At 48.3% G+C, this 22144-nt stretch overlaps 1 protein-coding gene and 1 long non-coding RNA gene across 15 annotated transcripts in view; one reads left to right on the forward strand and one right to left on the reverse strand.

Annotated features, from left to right (window-relative positions):
- Positions 1-22144, reverse strand: part of Camta1 (calmodulin binding transcription activator 1) — a 696092-nt gene that overhangs the window by 529158 nt on the left and 144790 nt on the right. Inside the window, exon 1 of one of the 14 annotated variants that reach the window (XM_033767635.1) lies at positions 21507-21658. The exons of the other annotated variants lie outside the window; for them this stretch is intronic. Within the exon in view, the coding sequence (XP_033623526.1) occupies positions 21507-21560 (54 nt within the window). The 5' untranslated portion in view covers positions 21561-21658. Of the gene's footprint in view, positions 1-21506; positions 21659-22144 lie in introns of those variants that run through there. 14 annotated transcript variants of the gene reach the window in all.
- LOC104864687 overlaps positions 21977-22144 on the forward strand; it is a 19068-nt gene continuing 18900 nt past the window's right edge. Inside the window, exon 1 of the long non-coding RNA XR_780967.2 lies at positions 21977-22012. This is a non-coding gene — a long non-coding RNA (uncharacterized LOC104864687). The remainder of the gene's footprint in view (positions 22013-22144) is intronic.

A 22144-nucleotide genomic window follows, 5' to 3' on the forward strand; every position in this document is an offset into this window, starting at 1 on the left:
ACTATGGAGACCAAATAGGCAGAAGCTGGTGGGATCTGAACACTAGAAAGAAAGTAGTGTTACTGGATGACTTTCCGGGGTGTGTTTTCTTTGGAATAGCATTTTGTCTAAGGCAGGTCCCACTGAGGGCCAGGGGGCAGTTAATACTCAGAAAACCGGTCTTGCTTGTTGTAAAATCAGCAAAGAGTTTGGATGACCACAGCAGCTAGAAAATGAGGAAGGAAATTCCAAAAAGGAGAACATCCCAGAGGGAAAGCTCCAAAGTTAGTGCATAAACCCAGCCCAAGTCTCTGGTGCCTGAATGGTATACACTGAACAGATCCCAGCAGCCCACTGAGACCATGAGGCTTGCAAAGAGATTTCTGCTACTACCCACCTCAAGGGAGACAGTTTAGAGTTTGACTTCAGCAAAGTCAAGTGTCTGCAAAAACAACTCTATTATTTGGAAAACCCTTGCAGAATCCCAAGTCTCTACAACATAGCACTCACTAGGCCCAGACCACAACCCCAAATCAAAAGATGCAATAGCAGAAATCCAACCACGCTCCAGAGAAGAGGTGACCATGGAAGGAGACTAGCTCTGATATGTCACGAATGTCTGAATCACGCGTGTCTAGCTGTTCTAATGCTTTGATAACATGAGGCCTTGCTGGTACTAGAAGGGACTGCCCCCCTCCCAGGGTTAGCTAATTCCCGGAGACAGCAGCTTGTCCAGGAGGGCCCCTCCCATGGGCAAGCCAGCTGTCCTGCAGCCCAGACTCCAAACACAAGGCTTTCACACTCCCACCACTATTCCCCAGCCCTGATCACCTGGAGCCAAGTATTGGGCAATCAGGAACAGTCCCCACATCCCAGAGTCCGCCAGAATGATTTCAACTATGTAGACAATACTGTGCCTACTTACCCTGGCCTTCCTCACCCTTCCCACAGAAATCACAGAAAAGTCTGTTGTCCACACTTCCCCCTCATTTCCTCTGCCTCTGGCCAACCCTCACTTCCCTGGTGCCCCGTGTGACATGCTGTGTCCCCTCCCTGTGGGAACCGGGAGTAACAACTGTCTTCGTGATGACAGTCATCTGATCTTTCAGCCTCCTCATGCATGATTTGTGTTTTAAAACAACATTGAAATTAGAAGACCAAGATTTTAAAGACTCTCTAGTAACTCTGCTGAAGTGAGTAAAAGAAGATACCATCATAATGAACTGACAAATCATCCCAGCGGAGAGGTAGGAAGCATTAAAAAAAGAAGCAAGTGAAAATTCTATAAATGAAAAAGTACCTGAAATATACCCATTGGTTTAGGGTGGACAGAAAAAGGAGCTGAGTTAGTGCATGTGATTGGACAATTCCTGTTAATTTACTGGGATTCTCAATGGGACGGGATTTGGCCCCCAAGGTAAACATGTTAATGTCTGGAGACCTTTTTGGTTCTCAGTACTAAGGGGCCATGCTAGAGGAAAATAGGCTGCCAAACATCCAAAAACACACAGGAAACCCTGCCCACACAATGAGTAATAATCAGGCCCAAAATGCCAATAGTCCTGAGATTGTACATCCTGATCTATTAAAAAAAAAAAAAAAAAACATAAAAATGTTTGAAAAACAGTGAACAAACTCCTGGTGATTTGGGGGGTGGTAGTCAAATACCCATGTAATTAAAAGTCCCAACCCTGTCTCAAAACAAGCAAACAAAAAAGCCAGACCTGGTGGCACACGCCTATAATCCCATCACTCGGGAGGCTGAGGCAGGAGGATCCCTGTGAGTTCCAGACCAGCCTGGGCTACATAGTGAATTCCAAGTCAGTCTCAACTACATAGTGAGACTCTGTCTCAAACAAACAAACAAACAAACAAACAAAAATAAATAAATACATAAAAGTCCCAAAGAAGCAAATGAAAATAGGGCAGGAAAGTATCTGAAGAAATAATGGCTGAAATTCTACCAAATGTGTGGATAGACATAGATTTTCAGATTCAAGAAGCTCAGCAAATGCAAGACAAAATAAATGAAACAAAACAACAATAAGAACAAAAATAAATACCACCAGGCATAGTGGCACACTCCTGTAATCCTAGCTTGCTCAGGAAGCTAAAACAGAAGGGTTATGAGTTCAAAGCCAGATTGGGCAACTTTGTGAGACGCTGCCTCAGAATAAAAACTAAAAAGGGCTATGAATGTACTTCAGTGGTAGAGCACCTCAGGGTTCAGTCCTCAGTACCAAAATCAAAAACAAACTACGTACATCACGGTCAAAGTAAATAACACCAGAGACACTGGAAAGAATGAAGATCTTCTGAAAAGTATGTGATTATAAAAGATACCATTTTGCTCTTACTTTTATATAATAAATGAAACTATTTAATAAAGAAAAATGTCCTATGGGGCTTAGACCTTCTTTAGATGCAATACATGTAGCAAGTATAGTGTGGAGTGGAGATAAAATATGTAGTTATAATATTCTTATAATTTACATGAAGTGATACAAATATCATCTATAGTTAACTGTGAAAAGTTTAGAATACATATTCTCCAGCACAACTACCAAAAGAATATAAAATACATAAAGAAGCATGGCTAAAAAGCCAGTCAAGAAATTAAAATGAAATTATTTTTAAAACATTGTCTGAACCCAAAGAGCAATGAAAAATAGATGAGACAAACAGAAAAATTAATCCACAGGTTGCACCTAACTCCAATCATTTTAATAATTACATTAAATGTAAATTGACTAGTCTGATTAAAAAGCAGAGATTGTTGGAGTGTATGAAAGAGCAAGACCCAACTATATGCTGCCTACCTGAAACACACTGTATATATAAAGATAAAGAAAATAATGGGTGAAACAAGATATACCATGTAAGACATAAGAATAAGAAGGCTGGAGTGGATATATAAAGTAGGTTTCAAGAAAAAGTACATTGCCAGAAAGAGACATTTCACAAAGATAAATGGGGCAATTATCAGGGAGACATTAAAATCATAAATATGCAACTGCCTAATAAGGGTTCAAATGACAAGAAGTAAAGATTAACAGAAATAAACAAAGAAATAGACAAATCTATTTTCTTAACTGGAGATTTTCAACAACATTGTCTCAAAAACACCTAGGAAGAAATTTAACAAAGATAGACAAAACCTCTACACTGAAAACTATAAAACACTTAGAGAAGACATAAATAAATAGTGATGTACCATCTTTGGGAGGTAGAACACTCAGTATTTTTAAGATCATAATTTTCTCCAAATGACCTAGACCATAACGCTATCCCAGTGAAAATATCTGCAGTATTTTTTTTTAGAAATTGCCACACTGACTCTAAAATTTATACAGACATTTAAAGGAAGCAAAATAGCCAAATCTATTTTAGAAAAAAAGCAAAGGTGGAAGATGACTTCAAGATTTATTATAAAGCTACAGTAACCAAGACAGTGAGATGCTAATATACAAATAGTAATATAAGGACACTAAATAGATTACTGGAAAAGAATGGAGCCCAGAGTAAACCCTGTGGTGATTAATATTAGAAAAAGTACCAAAGCAATCATGGAAACAGGGCAGAGGCAGTCTTTGCGACATATAGTGCTGAATGACTGGACATCAGTAAATAATGATGTTGTCTCCTACCTTACACTATATACGAAAATTAATTTAAGATGGAAAATAGACCTACGTGTAAAAGCTAAAACTACAGAGCTTCAGAAGACAACATAGGAGACTATCTAAGGAGGAAGAGGGTAAACAGAGATTTCTTAGGGAGTGAGAAGCAAGAGCCATAAAAAGAAAAAAGTGATAAATAAAACTTCAGCAAAATTCCTTGCCTGGGCAGGAAAATACACCATTATAAAAATGAATTAGCAGCCACATCCAAGGATAAAATGTTTATGAAGCAGGCAGCCAACAAAGAACTTATATCTAAATAATATAAAGTACTCCTGTAAGCCAATAATCAAGAGAAATTTCAGAATGGTTACTAGGCCAAAAATTGGGATGGATGCATCACAAAGGAACATATATGAATGGCTAATAATCACATCAAAAAACCCACTAGTCATCAGGAGAATGTAATTGAAATCATACTGAGATCCATACTATTATGATTTATGTCTAGATGTCCCCCAATGCCTCATGCACTCATAGGTGTAGTTTTTGGGAGGTGACTGAAGAATGGGTGTGTGACATTCCTCACTGGATACGTCCACTGATGGATTATAGCTGGGAATGATGCTGAGAGGTGAAGCCTGATAGGGAGAAGTGGGTCACTGGGCATGTTCTGAAAGGATATATATATATATACATACATATATATACATATGTCCCTCCTCCTCCCTTGATCCCTATCTGCTTCCTGCCACCATGCCATGGACTGTTTCTCCTCTGTTGTGCCCCTCTGCCAGGCCACCTTGCTTTGGAAATAACCGACCGACCATGGACTGAAACCTGTACAAACTCTGAGCCAAAACATACCTCTCCTTCTTTAACTTTAGTTTGTCCCAGCAACAAAAAGGAATTAAGACATCTACATACCCTTCAGAAGGGCCAAAATTAAAAAGAGTGACAGTACTAAATGTTCATATAAAGCAAATAGAAAACCTCCTACACTGTTAGTGGAAATGGTTCACTCCCTTCATGGGGAAAAAGTGTGGGAGGTTTGTTTGAATGAAAGAAAACATAGCACCCACAATTCTCTTTTAGGCATTTACCCACAAGAAATAAAAACACACATCTCCAAAGAAATTTGTACAAAATAGTCACAGCAAGTTTATTCATAATAGCTAAAAACTGGAGACGTACCAGATGTCCATGAATGAATGGATAAACAAACTACAGCACACTCAATCAATCAAATACTACTCATCAAGAAAGGAGGAAACATTTACCAACCAGTCGCAGGACTCGTCATGGCAGGGTATCCACCACTGTGGCAGCCCCCAACCTATGCTGCCCCCACCAGATCCAGGTTTAGCCCCAACCTTCGCCCCTTTGTCAGCTTGAAGCAGCTCCTCAAGAAGAAACCTTCACCCAACAACCATAAAACAAAAGCCTGGAGTGTTAGATTGCCCTCGCCTTAAGATGGACCTAAGCAGTGATGTCACAGCCTCTCCTAGTGATATCACAGGCTCCCCCAATCCCTAGCCACTATGTCACTCAATCTCACCCCAGCTCCTATAAACACCACCCCAGTCCTATAAGAAGCACTCCCTGTCTCGGCCATGTTGCTCTCTCTCCTTTGTTTGGAAAGATGGACCAGCAGATCCTCCCCATAATAAAGGCTTGTTATGGTCCTGGGGCAAAAAAAAAAAAAAAAAAAAGAAAAAACTAGATACTTGCAAAAACATGGATGAATCTCAAAAACATTTGAAGTGAAAGATGCCTTCCCCTAAAGATTGAATTATATTAATCTGTTTATGTGAAGTTCACAAACAGGCAAAAAAAAACTATGGTAAAAACAATCAAAATGGTCATTGCCCAAGGGGAGAAGAGTACTAATGGGGAAGAGGTGAAAGGAACCTTTTGGGGTGGCTGAAGTGTTCCAAGTTTTAGTGGGAGCTTGGGTTACATGAGTGGACAGACACATGATGAGTGGTCAAAAGTCATCACCATGCGGCAGGCTTCAGATTGGGCACTCATTGCAAAGAAAGTCTGCCATAAAATGTAGATAAGTGTTTCATAATATGTGTGCTGAAATATTTAGGGGTGAAGTGTACTGTTATTGCAACATACAATTAAATGTATCAAAAACTAAAATGGGTCGATGAATTAATACATGGGTGGCTGTATGATAGAGCAAATCGATTGAAATGTTAAAGATACATGGCTCTGTAGGATTCACTTAACCTTTCTTTTATGTCTGAAATTTTTCAATATAACATTGGGAGAAGAAAAAAAAAAAAAACAATCATGGGACATAGCCAAAGCAGGATTTAAAGGAAATTGTAGCACTCACATTCAACACAAAACAAGGAAGATTAACAATAAATGAACTAAGCATTTGTGCTGAAGGCTGCTAGTGGCTCCCTTCTTCCCTTCATCCTAAACCACACCCTGTGTCATCACAGGCAAGGAAGTACCAAGTAAGAGATCACCCCTTTCATCCCCTTTGCAGACAGCTGTCCAGTGGGAGGTTAGAAGAAATGGCGGGGTGGGACTTCCAGGAAAGCTCGTCTCAGGCTGAGAGCCAGAAGGCCTTTTTCCACAGCCACTTCTCGCCTGGAAACTGAAGTCATCTCAGCACTCTACTTAACCATTCTCCTCCATCTGATCCAGCCACTTCCCTACATTCCTCGAGCCCAGGGCCACCCCACCAAGTTCTAGGGGCAGTAAATGATGACAAAAATAAATCAAAAAATGTCTTTGAAAGGTCTAGGTGGTGAAGATGCTTTTAACTCCTCTTAGAAGATAGCAAACCAACGATGTGACCTTCCAGAGTGCAAAGCTGTTGCCTCTCCTTTCGGAGCAAACTTGAATTTCGGCAGCGGGTCCAGGCCCTGGCCAGTGACCTGGGGAGAGATGGCTCTTGGGAAAGGCAAGAGCAACCACCCAAATCGCAAGGTTTACCACCTCACTTAGAAGCAATAACCAAGCAGATACCTTGAACCATGGGTTCTCATAAATTATGTGGGGGGGCTTTCGATTCTCACCGGAAATATACAAAACAGCCTCAACACTAAATCTTCTGTTTCAGTTCTAAGGAGATAAGTCAGACCTATTAACCTTCCATGTTAGCTCCAGCTTCACCCTGTCAGTTGACACAACAGGAGAGCAGTGACGGCTCTTTTCTGGCACGGCGCATGTAAATCGCTTTCTCAAAGGAAATTACTTCTCTGGCCTGAATGCTATTAATCTAAATTCTCCGTTAGTCAAATTGTTGCCCATAATAAATATGGAACAGGCTGTGATGTTCATCGAGTGTGGCACACTCTGAGGATGCTACATCCGCTCGTCAACCTCTTCCATGGCCCTGCCCCTCCCAGACAGCTCCCTCCCACATCAGGTCCCTGCCGATGGGGAACAGGAATTGACCCACTGGAGTGCTGGTACCAGTTCATCTCTGCTTGGTCCAAATGTCTGCAGCCCATTCTGTCCCCTGCAACCCAGTCCTCCCAGTGAAACTCTCTAATGGCCTTTTCCTGGAACATCTTCAGGAAAATTCCCAGAGCTGAATCATCAGTCTGAGATTGCCTTGGTCTAGACAAGGCCAGCCCAGGGCTCCCGAGACAGGGTGCCCCTGAACCTCCCAGCAGCCACCAAGTCTCCACTCCCTCCCTGATCCTGGGGTTCTCGGTGCATTTCGTCCAGCACAGAGTCTTTACAAGCCACGCTATTTTCAGAACCAGGGGAGTGGAGATGCTGTTTGCTAAACTGAGTGTGGCCCAGCCCTACCTGTTGGATAGGGGCCTGGGAGAATTTGTCACATGAAGATGTTCATTTCTGACAAGGCAGCCTGAAGGATGGAGAAAACTGCCTGCCATAATGCAGGGGGTGGCAGAACACAAAAAAGCTTTTTTCTGTTTCTACTGAGTTCTTTCCAGGGTAATTACAAGAAGTTTAGAATCCATTCGGGGACTTGTAGTTCATTAAATGCATTTCCATCTGTGTATCCACCACCTAAGAAGTATCACTTTGTACAATCCTCGGGTTTTTATTGTGTATAAGTCAGATTGTTAATTTGCAGCATGCAGCACTGAAAGGATCATTTCAATAGCGCCTGATTATGCAAAATGAAATGAGGTTTTCATTAGGTCTGCCTCCCATGCTCCTTAACACTTGACAAGGTGCCAAGGTGCAGGGGAGCCCTGCGCAACAGAAGGAGGCCCAGCACCAGTGCCCAGAGCATCCGGGGCCTCTCTAAGCAGGGCCACCCAGCACGCCCCAACCACTTCCCCAAGCCCTGCTTAGGGACCTTCCCTTCCCATCCCCTCAGAGCCACCACCACCAGGAGCACCTGACAGGAAGATGAGCAGGAACTTCTAGATTCCAAGCATGTCCCGGGCCTATTGATTTTATTTAAGAGCTAATGTCCTCGAGGGGAGGGGAAGAGATCAGCTCCTGCTGCTGGGATGGCATTGGGTCAGACTGAGCCGCCAAGGTCTTGGGAGCTACAGGAAAATGAAGGTGACAGAAGTCAGCTCTGGCTGCTCCTGATGTTCAAGCAGGGCCCACAGGGCTGGGGTGGGCACCTCCTGGCACTGGCTGGTAGAGGAGGAGAGGAAGGAGTGATGGGGAGAGGGAAGCAAATGCAAGGCAGCCTTTCCATGCCAACCTATAGGGCAGGACATGGTCCTGTACATGCCCACTGTGTCCTGCAGCAGTGAGGATCTGCAGGCCGCAGAGCACAGGAAAGAAGATCCAGGGCCCCCAGTGTCACCCCACTTGCCCACAGCCTGCTGGCTTGTTCTGGTCAGGCCCACATTCTTCCAGAACATTCACCTGAGAGCCACAGTGGCTCCGGTACTATCCTGGCCTGGATATTAGCATCATCTGGGGAGCTTTTAAACAATGCCAATGCCCCAGCCCCACCCTAGACCATCCAAAATAAGTCTCTCCCATTTGGGGTTTTTTAAGTTCCCCAGGGGATGATAATGTGCAGAAAAGGTTGAGAATCCCTGAGCTAGAGCATTCTAAAAAATTCCAAATATGATCCCTCTCGGTCAGGGATGCACAAATGGGCACTGGGGAGAACTGGTCTGTGGGGTCCAACAAGCATCACAATGTGTGCACCAAGCCAGCTTAGAAATCAATGGCCCTACATCACCAAGGGCTTGTGTCCCCGAAAGAAAGCAGAAAGGGTGGGCTGGAAACAGCCCTGCTGCTACGAAGGCTGGGAGGTTTTCTCCCTACATGAGCCCACCTCTCCAGGATCCTCACCCTTATAGCCAGGTTTGACAACTGCCAGACCCTGTCCTTCCTTGGGCCCAGAACTTGCAGACTCTACAGAGCTCTTCCTCTAACCAGTGGAGTAAACAGCAGATGGCATTTCTCCCATGTCCCAGCACTGCCCACCCCTGGTTTGTGTACATGCACTGCCAATTGTTGGTAAGTCATCTAAGAACCCTGTCCCTTCCACCTCTTGTCTTAGTCATTTTCTTCATTGCTCAGACAAAATACCCGACTCCCAGAGCTTAAAGAAGGCGAGGTTTCAGTGTATAGCCATCCAGCTCCAAGGCAGGACAGCATGGCAGAGGAGCCCGGGGAAGAGAGCTGCTCACAGCATGGTGGAGAGGAAGCAGAGTCAAGGAAGGAGCTGGATATATGCTTCCAGGTCATACCCACGGTGACCAGCCTCTTCTGACCAGACCCCACCTCCTAACAGCAAGTCAGCTATAATCTCCAAACTGATCACCTCCCAAAGGAGGTGCCTAGGATCGCATGTGGCCTTGGGGAACATCTAGATCTGAACCATAACATCTCTCCTTAGAGGGCAGGCAGCATGGGATTTGACTCTGCCCTCTCCCAGACACAGTTCTGCATGGGGGCAGCTAGCTCACCTGAATCCTGACCAAAGAGCCATGTCCCTTTCTCTGTCCAGCAAGGCCCCCTTGGTCACAGTCTGGACCATGTCTAGATTTATCCTCTGAGTGGACTTGTCTTCTATCAAATGACCATCTTCATGGTAGAAGGGCACCATGCCCCTCAGACAACCCAAAGTCCTGAGCCAGGAACCTGGCAGAAGAAGGCGCCCTGTAGGCAGAGGGTGACACCAGGTCTGTCCTGACACGAGCTGTGACTCCACCTGCAGGTGCCAACACAGGAAATGCAGAAGCTGCAGGCAGCAGTCATGAGCTAACTCTGAACACTGTGCAGCCTGTGCTTCCAGAATGCTCCCTGTCCCCAAAGGCAACAGCCCAGGAAGAGTTAATGCTCTCATAGTCAGAGGTTAGAAGATGAAGCTCCTGTCCAGAGACGGAGGTGCAGAGAGCACCCGGAGCATGATAAATTCGTGCGTGCAGAAGGCCTCTCTCCTCATTTGTTAGTCAGCGATGTGTGAAAATGTTAATGAAGGGAGTTATAATCTATGAGAACTCCACTATTAAAATGTAGTTCACGTCTGAAGACTTCTGCTTACACACAGCCCACTGTACATCAATCCTTCCCAGGCGCTGCTAATAATAGACATAATTGCCTCACTCCGTCTAGCCACCTTCACCCTGGCAATTCCGAGATTTGCTACAACTGTTATTGTAAAAATTATTTTCATGCTATTAACTTTGAGTTTTATTATATGTGTTCTTAAAAGAAAATAAATGCAGAGAGATTGTGTAAGTGTGGATCGGGTCCCCGATGAAAGTATTTTTAAAAATATAACGCAATGACAAAAAGCACTGAAGTAGGGTGATATAATGGTTACTTCCCTTATTGAAACCTAAATTAGATTTTGCATTGTACAAGTAAGTGTATAAAGGGGTTTCTTTCTTCTCGTGGAGAAAATTTCTATTTGGAAAATGGCAGCACACTGCCAGTTGCAAGGCCAGTTTCTGGAAAAGCAGGGTACGTGGACAGGACTCCTCCTCTGTGGTATGCCCTTCCTCTCCACAGTGAGTCCTCTCGCTTCACTGAGGCCAGGCAACAGACCCTAGGCTCTTCTCTCCTGGGCAAACCCAGAAAGAAAACCCTTCACAAGGGACTGCAGCAGCCCCCACTCCTCTGTGCTCAAGCTCCAGAGGTTTCCAGGCACAGTTTAGGGGAGACCATCAGACAGGATGTAAGAACTTCAGCCAAAAAGGGAAACAAGACCATAGGTGGCCTGTATAAAACTGAGATTGCCCGTACAGGGATCACTTTCTCAACACAGAGGTGCCCCAGAGGCCCAAATGTGTGACCCTGTCCCCTGCAGTAAATGACTCAGATGGTCTTCCCCAGGGTCTCACTCTGGACCCAGGCCTGCTCGTCACCTCTTGGAATGGTAAACTCAGGGCTGAGGGCATCAGTGTCCCCACCATGTGGCCTGAGGAGCAGGACAAGCCGGCCAGCCAGAAGCCAGTGATGCAGAGAGGGAAAAGGCAGGGGACTGTGCATGGCTTACTGGCCGTCTCCCTGTGAAATAGTCCTGTATGCTTACAATAAGCTCCTTTCTTTTCCTACCTTCAGCTTGAGGAGTTTTTCCCTCAAACTTGTGGCCAAGAGTCAGAATACAGCTGCCTAATGCAGGATGAGTCTGGGACATTTTAACATAGACTAACTTCTATAGAATGCCCCAAAAGTACAGTGTTGAGGGTTGTCCACTCATCCATCTATGATCCTCCCACCCACTCATCCATCCACCTACCCCACCACCCATCCATCCCTCCATCCACTCACCCACCAACTCATCCATGCATCCCCTCCAGACATCCATTCATCTGATAGATCTATGTACTGAGTGCCCACCGTGTGCCAAGCAGACACTGGGCTATACCAGTGCACAAATGAGTTATGGAGCTTTGTGGAGAAGAGAAATAGAGAATAAAATAAAACAAAAACTTTTTTTTTTTAATGCCAGAAAACAAGCCACGTATTGTAAAGGAAAGGCTAAGGGGTGATGAAGGATTAAGACAGAAGTGCCTGGTAGGCTTTGGGGTTGAGATTTAAGCTGAGACTTAGAAAGACAAAGAAGCGGGGGAAGGAAAGTGGGTACCACAACCCTGCAGCCAGAAGAGTGGTGGAGTCTTTGGAATTGAAAAGTGCAGCTCGGCTGGAACGTGATAGAGGGAAGGGAGAGCAGAAGCCGAGAGGGCTACTCAGGTCTCACAGTCTGGCCCTAGATATTTCCTAAGACTATGGTATCAAGGTAGGAATGGCTTCCAGGAATGCAGATTCCACCACCTCCCAACTCCCAACCCAGCCCTTTTTGCTCTTGGACTCTTTCTAGAATTCAACTTTGGACAACCTACTTGAGGGGAAAATAACACAGACAGCAATTAGGACCTGTTATGGTTAAGATCTAAAAGGTCCCTCAAAGCCTCATGTGCTTGGACAGTGACTGGGCCATGGTGGGTGTGCTGGATCCACCCACTGATGACCACAGCAGTTGAATGCAGCTAGGAGGTGGGGCCCATTTGGAGGTAGGGCACAGGGTGTACCAGGGATTGAATTAGGGACCTTGGGCTTGCCAGACAGACACAATGCTGCTGAGTTACAACCCCAGCCCATTAGGGAGTCTATATTCTTTCCTGGCTCTTCCCTTCTCTCATAGCTCCCTGGCTGCCATGAGGTGACCAGTCTTGCTCCTCTAGCCTGTTTGTCTGGGAGTCAGTCCACCATGGACTGAACCCACTGGAAACTGTAAGCCAAATAAACTTCTCCTTTAAGTTGTGAGTATTGGGTATTTTGTCCCAGCAACAGGAAAGTAACTAAAATAAGACCCACAACCCCACGTTTCATAAGCCCTAGTGGTATTGGTGGGATAGTGGTGAGCACAGGTGCCTTCCATAAGCCCTGGTGACTTTCCCAACTCCAAGCAGAGTTTAGGAGGATGAGCCCCGGAGAAGGTTTGCATGAACAGCCTCAGAGGCTAGATCAAAGAAGGCAGTGTTAAGATCATGCTCTGTTATCAGTAAAGAGATGCCTGTCTCCCCAACCCACAGGACCCCAAAGTCTTACAGTCCAATAATTCCACCACCACCCCACCCTCCCACCTCATGGCAGAATAACCAAACCCCCACATGCCAGAACTAACATTCCCACCATGGCCTGATCCCCACCAACCCCTGGGAGTCTGCATGACTGAGGCAGGGGCCCTTCTGCTCCTCTCCCCTCCCTAACCTTCCCAAGTTCAGCCCATGCACCCAGGGCCATTGTGCAGGCTTCCAGGTGGGGATTCCCACAGAGTGAAGGGAGAGACAACCTGGAGACCGCCAAAGAGCCCAGCGCCACTCTCTCTCACCACCTTGGGGATGGAAAACCAGGACCCAGGGCCATGCTAGCTACAACTCTGAGGAAGCATCCCAGTTCAGGACAGAATGGAAAGCAGCAGGAACAGCAGTTCCAAAGGCATCGCCACCCATCCATGGAGAAGCCAGCTAAGACCCCACTCTGCCCCCTTCTGCTTTCCACATGTGTGCCCACAGACAAGAGGCCCCTCTCCAGGACCTGTCCCCATTTTCCAAGCAATTTCCCAATTGCCTGTGGCCAGCATGCGAGAGGGAAATACTGCTTCCTAGAAGCAGCCTTAGGAGTTGTCCATCCATCACCTACAGCCCAATTCACTGCTCCCAGGTGGAGCCCAGGGACTCCAGACACTGACCACCCACACACCCCACAAAAAATGCTCTGGAGGAGGCTCTGTGGGTTACAGTATGTCTGGGTGCTGTACAGAGAAAAGTACCAAGCCAAGAGCCATGAAGTCCTGGCATCCAACAGTGGGTAACCATCAAACTGTTTTAGTGTTTTCAACATGGAAATGTGTTTATTATGTAATGCAATAAAAATATAATATCCATTAAATGCATTAAGTGTAAAACCGTATATTATACATTAATATAATGAAAAAAGTAGGGCACAAAATTATACAAAGTAACAACTCAGCTATGTAAAAACACATAGATAAAAGTCTACAGGTCGGTAAAATGTAAAACAATTACAACTACCTCCATCTTTTGAGCTTTTCAACTTTCCTCATTTGTTTTTATCAGATGTAGGTACATCTTTTATTGGAAATTCTGAAATCCAAAAAGCTTGTGAAAGCCAAAGGCTTCTTTTCTTAAATTTGACACCTCTTAATGGCAAAACCTAATCTGAATGGGCACAATGTATGGTCCTTATTTATCAAACTTAGCGCGCCCTTCACCGGTCTCACTGCAGAAATGGCAACATGTTAGCTTACAGGATGCTGTTCCAAAAGTCACTGAGCTGCCGCAGCAGCATATGCGCTCTCTGCGACCCAGAGGCTCCCTTATAAGGGAACCAACACCCCGGGACAGCAAGAAAGGCCCAGCGCCAGACTGCCTTGTACACACAGCCGGCCTGTGCACAGAGAACTTGCTGTGCGACCTCTGGGCCCCTGACCATCATCAGAGCTGCACCGAGGAAGGACGGAGACCCTGAGTCTCTCCTGGGTATGTCACTCCCTGTGCCTCTGATCCTCGGTGCTGTGCAGTGCAATTCAGTCCCTAAAGGGGGCCATGGCTTCTCCTGCGCACCCCAAGTTAGCTCCTTGGCTGGGCAGAGAGCAGCCCCAGACCTCTGGAAGGAGCAAGAGGATCCTGGGCGCCAGTGGCAGGAGAAAGGGAACTGCCCATGGGGAAGACACAGCCACCTCGATCTCACCCACTCCCACCCCAACTTGCAGGATGGAAGGATGAGCCCCAAGCACTGCTGAAGGGGCCTCGCAGCTTCCGCAGACAGCAGGTACTGGCAGAGCTCAGTGAATGGAGAGCACAGGGCTTCTCCAAGACCGCCTCCCCTCAAAGGAAGCTGAGGGAGGAGCGCCCATGGTAGGACTGCAGGGCCTTGAGTGACAGAGGGACTGGTTGGTGGACAGTGTTCTGTGGCCCACAGTGGGAAGCGGTAAGAAGCAGCCTTATTCATAAGCACTTAGAGAACCGAGCTGCGGAGCAGCGGTGCAGAGCCAGGAGGGGACAGAGTGTCCTGCCTGCCACACCAGGGGACCACTGCAGCTCTGTGATTTTTAATTTTCTTCTAATTTTGGGATTGAAGCAGTGTTCTAAGAACCCCTCTAAGTGTTTTAGGGAGATGGTAATGGTCCTACACTAAAATAATTCAACCAACACTATAATTTTAGTGCCGCCATCAAAATGAAATAATGGCTGTTTACTATGTTACACCTTTCAAATGACCTTCATTTGAATACAAATTGTGGCTTGAAATTCTAAAAGCTGCTCAGTTCCAGAAGGCTGCAAAACACAGGAGCTCCGTGAGGGCTGCTCATCCCAGAGCTCCTCCCCATAATCGCAAGGTTTCCAGGCATCTCTTTCTTCAGAGCTGCTGGAGACCCATTTAGCGCCTTCGTGCAGAACTGTGTGACCCTGACTGGCAAACGGGCCCAGGGGTACCTGAAGCGGGCGAGGGGAGCTTGGCTGGAGAAGGCTGCCTGTGCTGGAGAGATTTCCTCAAGGACCAGGACACAGGCTACCCTCAGGCCAGCTCCACTGCCGCCTTGCTTCGGTTCTGAGAATCCCAGCTGGCTTCCTGCTGTCCTTGCCACGTTGCCTCCCTCCTCCCTCCTCCAGGTCCCTGAAACCTGCAGGGGTCCTGACCTCGGCCTGCGTGTCCTGTGTCCACTCAGAGTCTGTCCAAGCAGCTCCCACTGTTGCCTCTACATTTACCATGGGTGCGGGTGGGGAGGTCACGGCAGCAGGGTAGGGTCCCCTTTCTGACTGTCCCGTCGAGCATGCCAGCTGGGAGAGTGTACCCCCAAACATCCAGCCCCTCGTGACTATTGGCTGGGTGGACATTTCATGTGCAGAAGCTTCCTAGACTCCCCAGCAGCAGAGCGGGCCTTTCCCATCTAAACCATGCTGTGATTGTTACTAACTCTTCTATACACACAAATGAAAACTGTAAGGACCTGGGCCCGGCAGAATCTATAAACACCTGATCTCTGTACACCTTAGTGTACACATCGATAAAGGAGTTCTCACCACACGACCGACCCGGGAGGCTGTCATGAAGAGCAAATGACATGATACACTTTGCAAAGCCTAGGCTGGTGCTTGTCGCCAGCATGAAACAGAATGCATAGGACTTCCTGTCACCATGCCGCTGTCCCAACCACATCACCGCCTCTCCTACCGGTGCCCCTGCCCTGCCCTGCAGCAAGCCTGGCTTGATTCTGGAACATTCTCTTCCCTCTCTGCCTAGGCACAGCCCATCCATCCTCAGGGGCCAGCAGTTCCTGCTTCCCACAAAGCCTGGCGCCACCTGGCCTGTGCTCCTCTCCTTCGTGTGGCCAGCAACCTTGGCAGCCATCCTAGGTCTCCCACCCTGCCCAATGCCTGGATTGGGGTGCACCCACTCTCTCAAAGGCAACATTCTCCATGCAGGTGCCCTGGCTCCACCCTCGGTCCAGAGCCCAGAGTCAAGAGGCCTCTGCTCCTGCCAAAATCCCAAGAGGCAAGGTGCAGGCAGAGACTCCTCTCTCTCCTCCTCACCACCAGACCCCAGGACCTCAGACCAGAGAAGCCAGGTCTCCTCGCTTCACCCTCGGGCACATCCCAGGGGGCCCTTAGGACGGGTCCTGGGCACCCCCATATTCATGCTTCTCTCTTTGCTCCTGCTCCTCACCTGCGTGGCCTCCCTCCAAGAAGCCCAAGATGATGACCCGGGCCTCCTCCCCTGGATGCTCCCTGCTCCATCTTACCCTGCTTGAGGTGGGTCTGCCTCGAACCCCACTTGATCAAGTTGATGTCCCATTCCGGCTTCACTTTAGGCTCCGGAGGCTGGACTTGAGCATGCATTCCAGAGGCTCTGGGCTGTGTCCCCGGCACAGTGTGCCCAGTGGTTGACACAGAGAAGAGAAACTGACACGGGCCACAGCATCGATGAGCCTGAAGCCACCATGCTCCATGAAGCAGGCACACAAGGCCCCGGCATGTGACCCGCTGCTACGAAACGTCCAGATGGGGAGACCCACAGAAACGCAAAGCAGAGGAGGGCTTGCGGGTGGGTGTAGAGCAGGAGAGCAGTGGGGCTAAGAGTAGCAATGGCTACAGGGGGCGGTTTCTTCTGAGGGCCAAGAAGATGTTCTAGAATTGATTACAGCGGTGGCGTGCAACTTGGAACATAATGAAGACCAATGAATTATGTGCTTTAAGTGGATGGACTGTGCCACATGTAAATCATGTCTTGATAAAGCTGTTAATATGCTTCAAGGAGAGGAGGATCCCCCAGCCGGAGCTGCTGTCATCCCATCCAATCTACCCAAGAATACCTGGCCTTCGGGGCTCAGCTCCCCAGAGACCTGTGACATTCACTCATCCATCCATCTCTGCAGTCAACAAACAATGGCTTTACAGCTACTGGGAATCCAAGAGCAAAGAGCACAGTCCCCACTCTGAAGGAGCCCACAGCCGGACAATAACCACCACTCACGAGTAAAGGACAACGCCAGTGCACAGTAGGCACAAGCTATGCTGCTTCTAAGTCTTCCCCGAACCTCCAGGGTTCACTCCTGTTCCTCTTGATGGGATCTTGGGCCCCTGGATGGCAGGGACACTGTGTCCCTCTCCTTTCACAGTCTGTAGTGGATGGAGAGAGACCGGATCAGGCTTCCTGCCGCACCCATGCCTGGGATCCATGTGAGCCCCTGGAACCAGAGGCAGCACCACCTTCACAAGAACCTGGGCCTGCAGAGTATCATTGTGAGAATGTGCACTGGCAGAAAAGTCTGTCAAAAAATTCACTCATAGTTTGTGAACTCATCCAAAATGAAACAAAGGTATTTTCCCCTTCTCTTTGGGGGATGGCAACCTTTTATTTATTCTAATGAATTTGATTGATGCGTGCTTTTACTATCTGTATCAACCCCACAGGGGAGAAGGGAAGATCAGCAGATGACTGGAGGCCCTGAGAAAATCCCCACTGGCAGAGGTTTCTGAACTGCCAAGATTTTTACAGACTCCTGAGAAGGAGTGAGATCTAGGGCTTTGGTCAAAAAGAAGAGAACACCAGGAATGGCAGTGCACTCCCAGCACTCTGGGAGGCTGAGGCAGGAGGATCACAAATTGAAGTCTAGCTAGGGCAACTTAATATTTTAGCCAGTCCTTGCTTCAAAATAGAAAATATAAAAAGGGGTGGAGATGTAGCTCAGTGTGAAAGACCTGGGTTCAATCCCCGGTACCGTGTTATTTTTTCCTGGTCAGGGGAAAGACACAGGCAGAGGCGGTGGCAGGTGGGAAGGGCAGGGCTGAGCTTCATCAGACCAGCTACACTAAGAAGCAGGGGCTGGGTGTGGTACCGAAGCTTTTGTGACCTGACCAAGGCATGCAGTGGCCCTGTTTGACAAGGTGTGGGGCCACCACTGGGCCACCCAACCCTGACAGGCCTCTGCTGGCCACAGCAGCACTGGGCAAGGGAATCCCTAGAGAATCAGGAGCTGCCCCAGACACACAGAGGGGCCCTGAGCCCCCAGGTTCTCACATATCTGGAGGGGGAGCCCCAAGAACTGATGTCGGACAGACCTATAATGCTGGCATCCCTGAACTGAATTTAATTCAATTTAAACAAAGAAATGTAATCTTTCTGCACGCCCAGTGCCTTGGCATGATTCCAACCTGACATTTAAGGGGATTTTCTGAGATGATTAATTCATATCCACCTCACTGGCCAAGCACAGTTCCTGGACTTGGACACAACGGACATTTTTTTTTTTTGAGACAATGACCAGAGAATTGGGTCAGAGAGAAAAGTGTGGTCTCTGAAAAGTTGCTGCCTCTTAGGGGATCCCAGTGAAGGAAGAAAAAGAGCTTTAAAAGGATCCTAGAAAATATTTCAAAATGCTGGGAAACAGAGACATTGAGCAGCAGAGAGAATGCTTGAGACATAGAAAGGACAGAAAAGAAGGCCAGATGAGTGGGAGAGCCCTGCTCAAGTGCAAGACGATGGCCATCCGGTGACCAATGACACGGTGGATCTCGGAAGAGGAAGCCAGCTCTGAGGACAGCCTGCGGCCACAGACCTTCACCTGTCCTGGGACAGATCCCCTTCAGCATCCTTTTTGGCTGCCAGGGCTGAGGAAGCAGGCCGCGAATCTCTATGGAAGAACCTCTTCCACAAACAGGCTTTAGATGGCTGTAAACCCAAGGGAGATCAACAGGATCTTCCCACAAATGTGGCCTGGAGTCAACCCCCACTCCTGCCATAAATGAACCTGCAAAACATCACTCTGCTCTGCCAAACTCAAAGTGGCAGGAAAGCCCAGCCCTGCTACATGGACAGTCCTGCAGGACGGGCAGCCATGCGCATGGCAGGAGCCCAGCCTGCTCAAAGCCTCCCTCCAGGCAGCCTTCCAGCCCTCGGGGCCAGCCGAACACGGGCTGGCACCCAGGAAGTGGTGGGCAGGAGGGACAGGAGAAACCAGAGGCCACACAAGCCCTGCCTTCACAGCTCTGCTACTCCTACCACTGACTCCCCCACTCACAGGAAGCCCCACACTTCGGGGCAGAACCCAATACAGTGACCATTCACATCCATCCCTCAGCTTGTTTAAGAAAAATTGCTTGTCTACAACGCAGGCCAACATGCTGTGTGCCACCCCATTTAGAGTTTATTTTACATTAAATCTCCAAGCCAGAGTCCCTCCCATTGGTCTGCATAAAGGAGAGTTATTGGTCCAAGTGTTTTTAAAAATAGATGCAACTCCAGACCCCAAGAAACTGAAGGGATATTATGGGAATACACAACTGTATTGTTTTGTTACTATATGAAAAATTGGATTCTCCAGCACCAATTTCCCCCTCCTGCTTCTGGGTTCCTCCCTTTCCTGTTCCTCACCTGAGATGCTGTGGTGGCTCCTGGCATGGGAACATGATATATTACCAAGCAGAACAGCCGCGCCAAGCCCCAGGGTCCCCGCTGCTGCTCTGCACACCGAGCACGGGGCCTGACAGCCCCAGCTTCCGATCTCTGCAGACCAAGGAATTTATCGTTCTAGGCCAAATTTCAAATGAGAACCCAAGGCTTCAAGCTAGATTTAAGGATTGCATTTCACCACAGCCCTCCTACATAAGGTAGTCCTAGCAGGGGAAAGTCTTTTGAGCACTGACTTTTGGGGACACATAAGTACCTTCTGGCCGGATGTTGTGACCCTGATAGCTCTGGCCGTGTAGCCAGGTGCATGTGTGCACACACACACACACACACACACACACACTGTTGGCCACTGTGGGAGAGAGAGGAGGTGACTCCTTCACCCACTCTGTGCCACAGGAACAGCCACAGGACCATGTCCCACCCATGGAAAGAGCCACGCTGTCCATAATGGCCAAGATGTGGAAGCCTCCAGGCAACTGGGTAAGAGAGTCTCATATATGCACAGTGGAATAGAAGTCAGCCCCCAGAAGGGAAGGGACGCCAAAACACGAGACAACATGGATAAACCTCAAGGACATTTCAGTCAGGGAACAAGCCAGTCCCAGAAGGACAGAGGCCACATGGTTCCACTGCGAGGAAGTGCCTGAAGTAACTCACAGCAAGGGAATGCGGCAGCCAGAGGCTGCAGTTGGGGGAAGAGGAGAGTTGCTACCCGATGTGTACAAAATTTCAGTTGCACAAGATGAATTCATTCTAGAGGCTTCTGTGCAACCCTGTGCCAACAGATGACAATACTGTGCTGTACAATTAAAATCTGTAAGGACCACAGAGCCCATGTAAAGCGTCTTTCCAAAGCAACAATGAAAATAAAACAAACAAGGCTCAGGCTGTGATGTGCACAGAGAATAAAGCCTGCCCCACCCACCCTAACCAGAAGCACAGGTAGAAGTCAGCTCCGGGCCCCTCTGACCCACATTTACCTGACCAGCTACCTGCTCCAAGATGGCCAGGCAGGGCTCCCTGCTCGCTGTCAAGTTCCTCAAGGGCAGGGATCGTGCACTCTGCAGCCCGGAAGAGCAGCAGGGCCCGCTGCAGGCAATCACAGAAGCAGGGAGAGCGGATAAAGTTTAATTGTAAACATTTGTTCACCCAAGCGCTTACTACACATGACCTTCTCTCTAAATGCAAAATAAGTGAAAATTCCCACACTTGTTGAACGACAAATTGGCACCAATTTCCCCCAAGTTGTAAGCACACGTCTTCACCAAGTCTTTTTGTCATATTAAGGACCACTGGCCAGGACACACACGCAGGACGTCCTCCCCATTGCTCATGATTCTTCTCTGAAGGGTGCACACGCTCACAATCCCGGCACAGAGAGTGAGCTCCTCCGCACGGAGTCACAGGACAGCAACCTCGTCCTCCACACAAGAAGCTGCAGCCTCAGCAAACCTTCCCCGCAAGCATCTCCTTGCTGGAGGAGACCGGAGGCAAGAAGAGGCCAAATTCCCCTCCTGAGTTTTCCATCTCTACCTTTTGCCCTTCTCCCTCCCAACAATGCCAAGTGACAGAGAGGCCTGTGGGAGCCATCCCTGCACATGCACACACACACACCACCAAGAAGATCTGCCTCCTGCTCACGGTCTGCCCAGCACACAAGAGGTTCTGCCCTGGGAGGAGCACCCAGCACCTTCCCTCAGTGCCATCCTTCTCTGCAGCATCCTTCGTCTTCTCTAACTCTTTTTCTTTTCCTTCTTTGCAGAGCTGGGTGGAACCCAGCGTCTTTCCCACTGAGAAAGTGCCTCCTACTGTGTTCTACCACTGACCCACATCTCAGACCCATCTGTTGCCTTTTTGTGAGGCAGCAGGGTGCTCGAGCAGGGGAGCCAGAGCAGGTGGTACCAAGCGCCAGGTCCCACCTGGGCTAACAGTGCTGCCACCATCCCTGAGATCCAGCGGTGGGCACCTGCTTCTCCGAGTCAAGCTTGTCCTTTTCTGTTTCTTCCCGTCAGAGAGCAGGGATCCATCCCAATCACTTACCTCACAACCATGGAGGATGGTCAGGGCGGTTTCCATCCTGACCACAGATTCCATTCTCCTGTACCAGATCAGCTCTGACACAGGAGCACTTCAGTGTCACGCGCCATTATTTCCGGGTTCTTCATGCCCTGCATGAATCCCGGATGTGAGTCCGCCGGTGACGGCGGTTCACGCCTGCGCAGAAGAGGCGCTTGGCTCGTCAGAATGACGCAGGCCGGCATTGACCAATAGAAATGGGCCACGTCACCCGAGAGGCTATAAAAGGCAGGCTCGCGTCCGGCTCGGGGTCTTTCCGCCATTTTGAAGAATGTAGAAGAAACTCCAATAAAGCGTGCATCAGAAGAATCCTGAGTGTTGCGTGCTCCTTGCTGGCGAGGTGCGCGCGACAAGTGGTGCCGAAACCCGGGAAGCGACGACCATCATCGCCGGCATCAGCGGAGACCCCTGACTTCAGGAGGATTCAGAACTGAGCAGCAGGAGGGGAGGATCCACCAACTTTCCGAGAGGTACGCTGTCTGGTGTGGGCGGGTGTTTTAATTTGTTTACTCCAACAGGTTTAACTTTGTCGGTCGCCCACTTTCATAGATAAGGGAGAAATGGGGAATTCTACTTCACAATCACTGGTTTATGCTTTACAA

Source organism: Fukomys damarensis, unplaced genomic scaffold, assembly GCF_012274545.1.
Source record: "Fukomys damarensis isolate Sample0158 unplaced genomic scaffold, DMR_v1.0_HiC HiC_scaffold_23, whole genome shotgun sequence".
In the NCBI taxonomy this organism is placed as follows: Eukaryota; Metazoa; Chordata; class Mammalia; order Rodentia; family Bathyergidae; genus Fukomys; species Fukomys damarensis.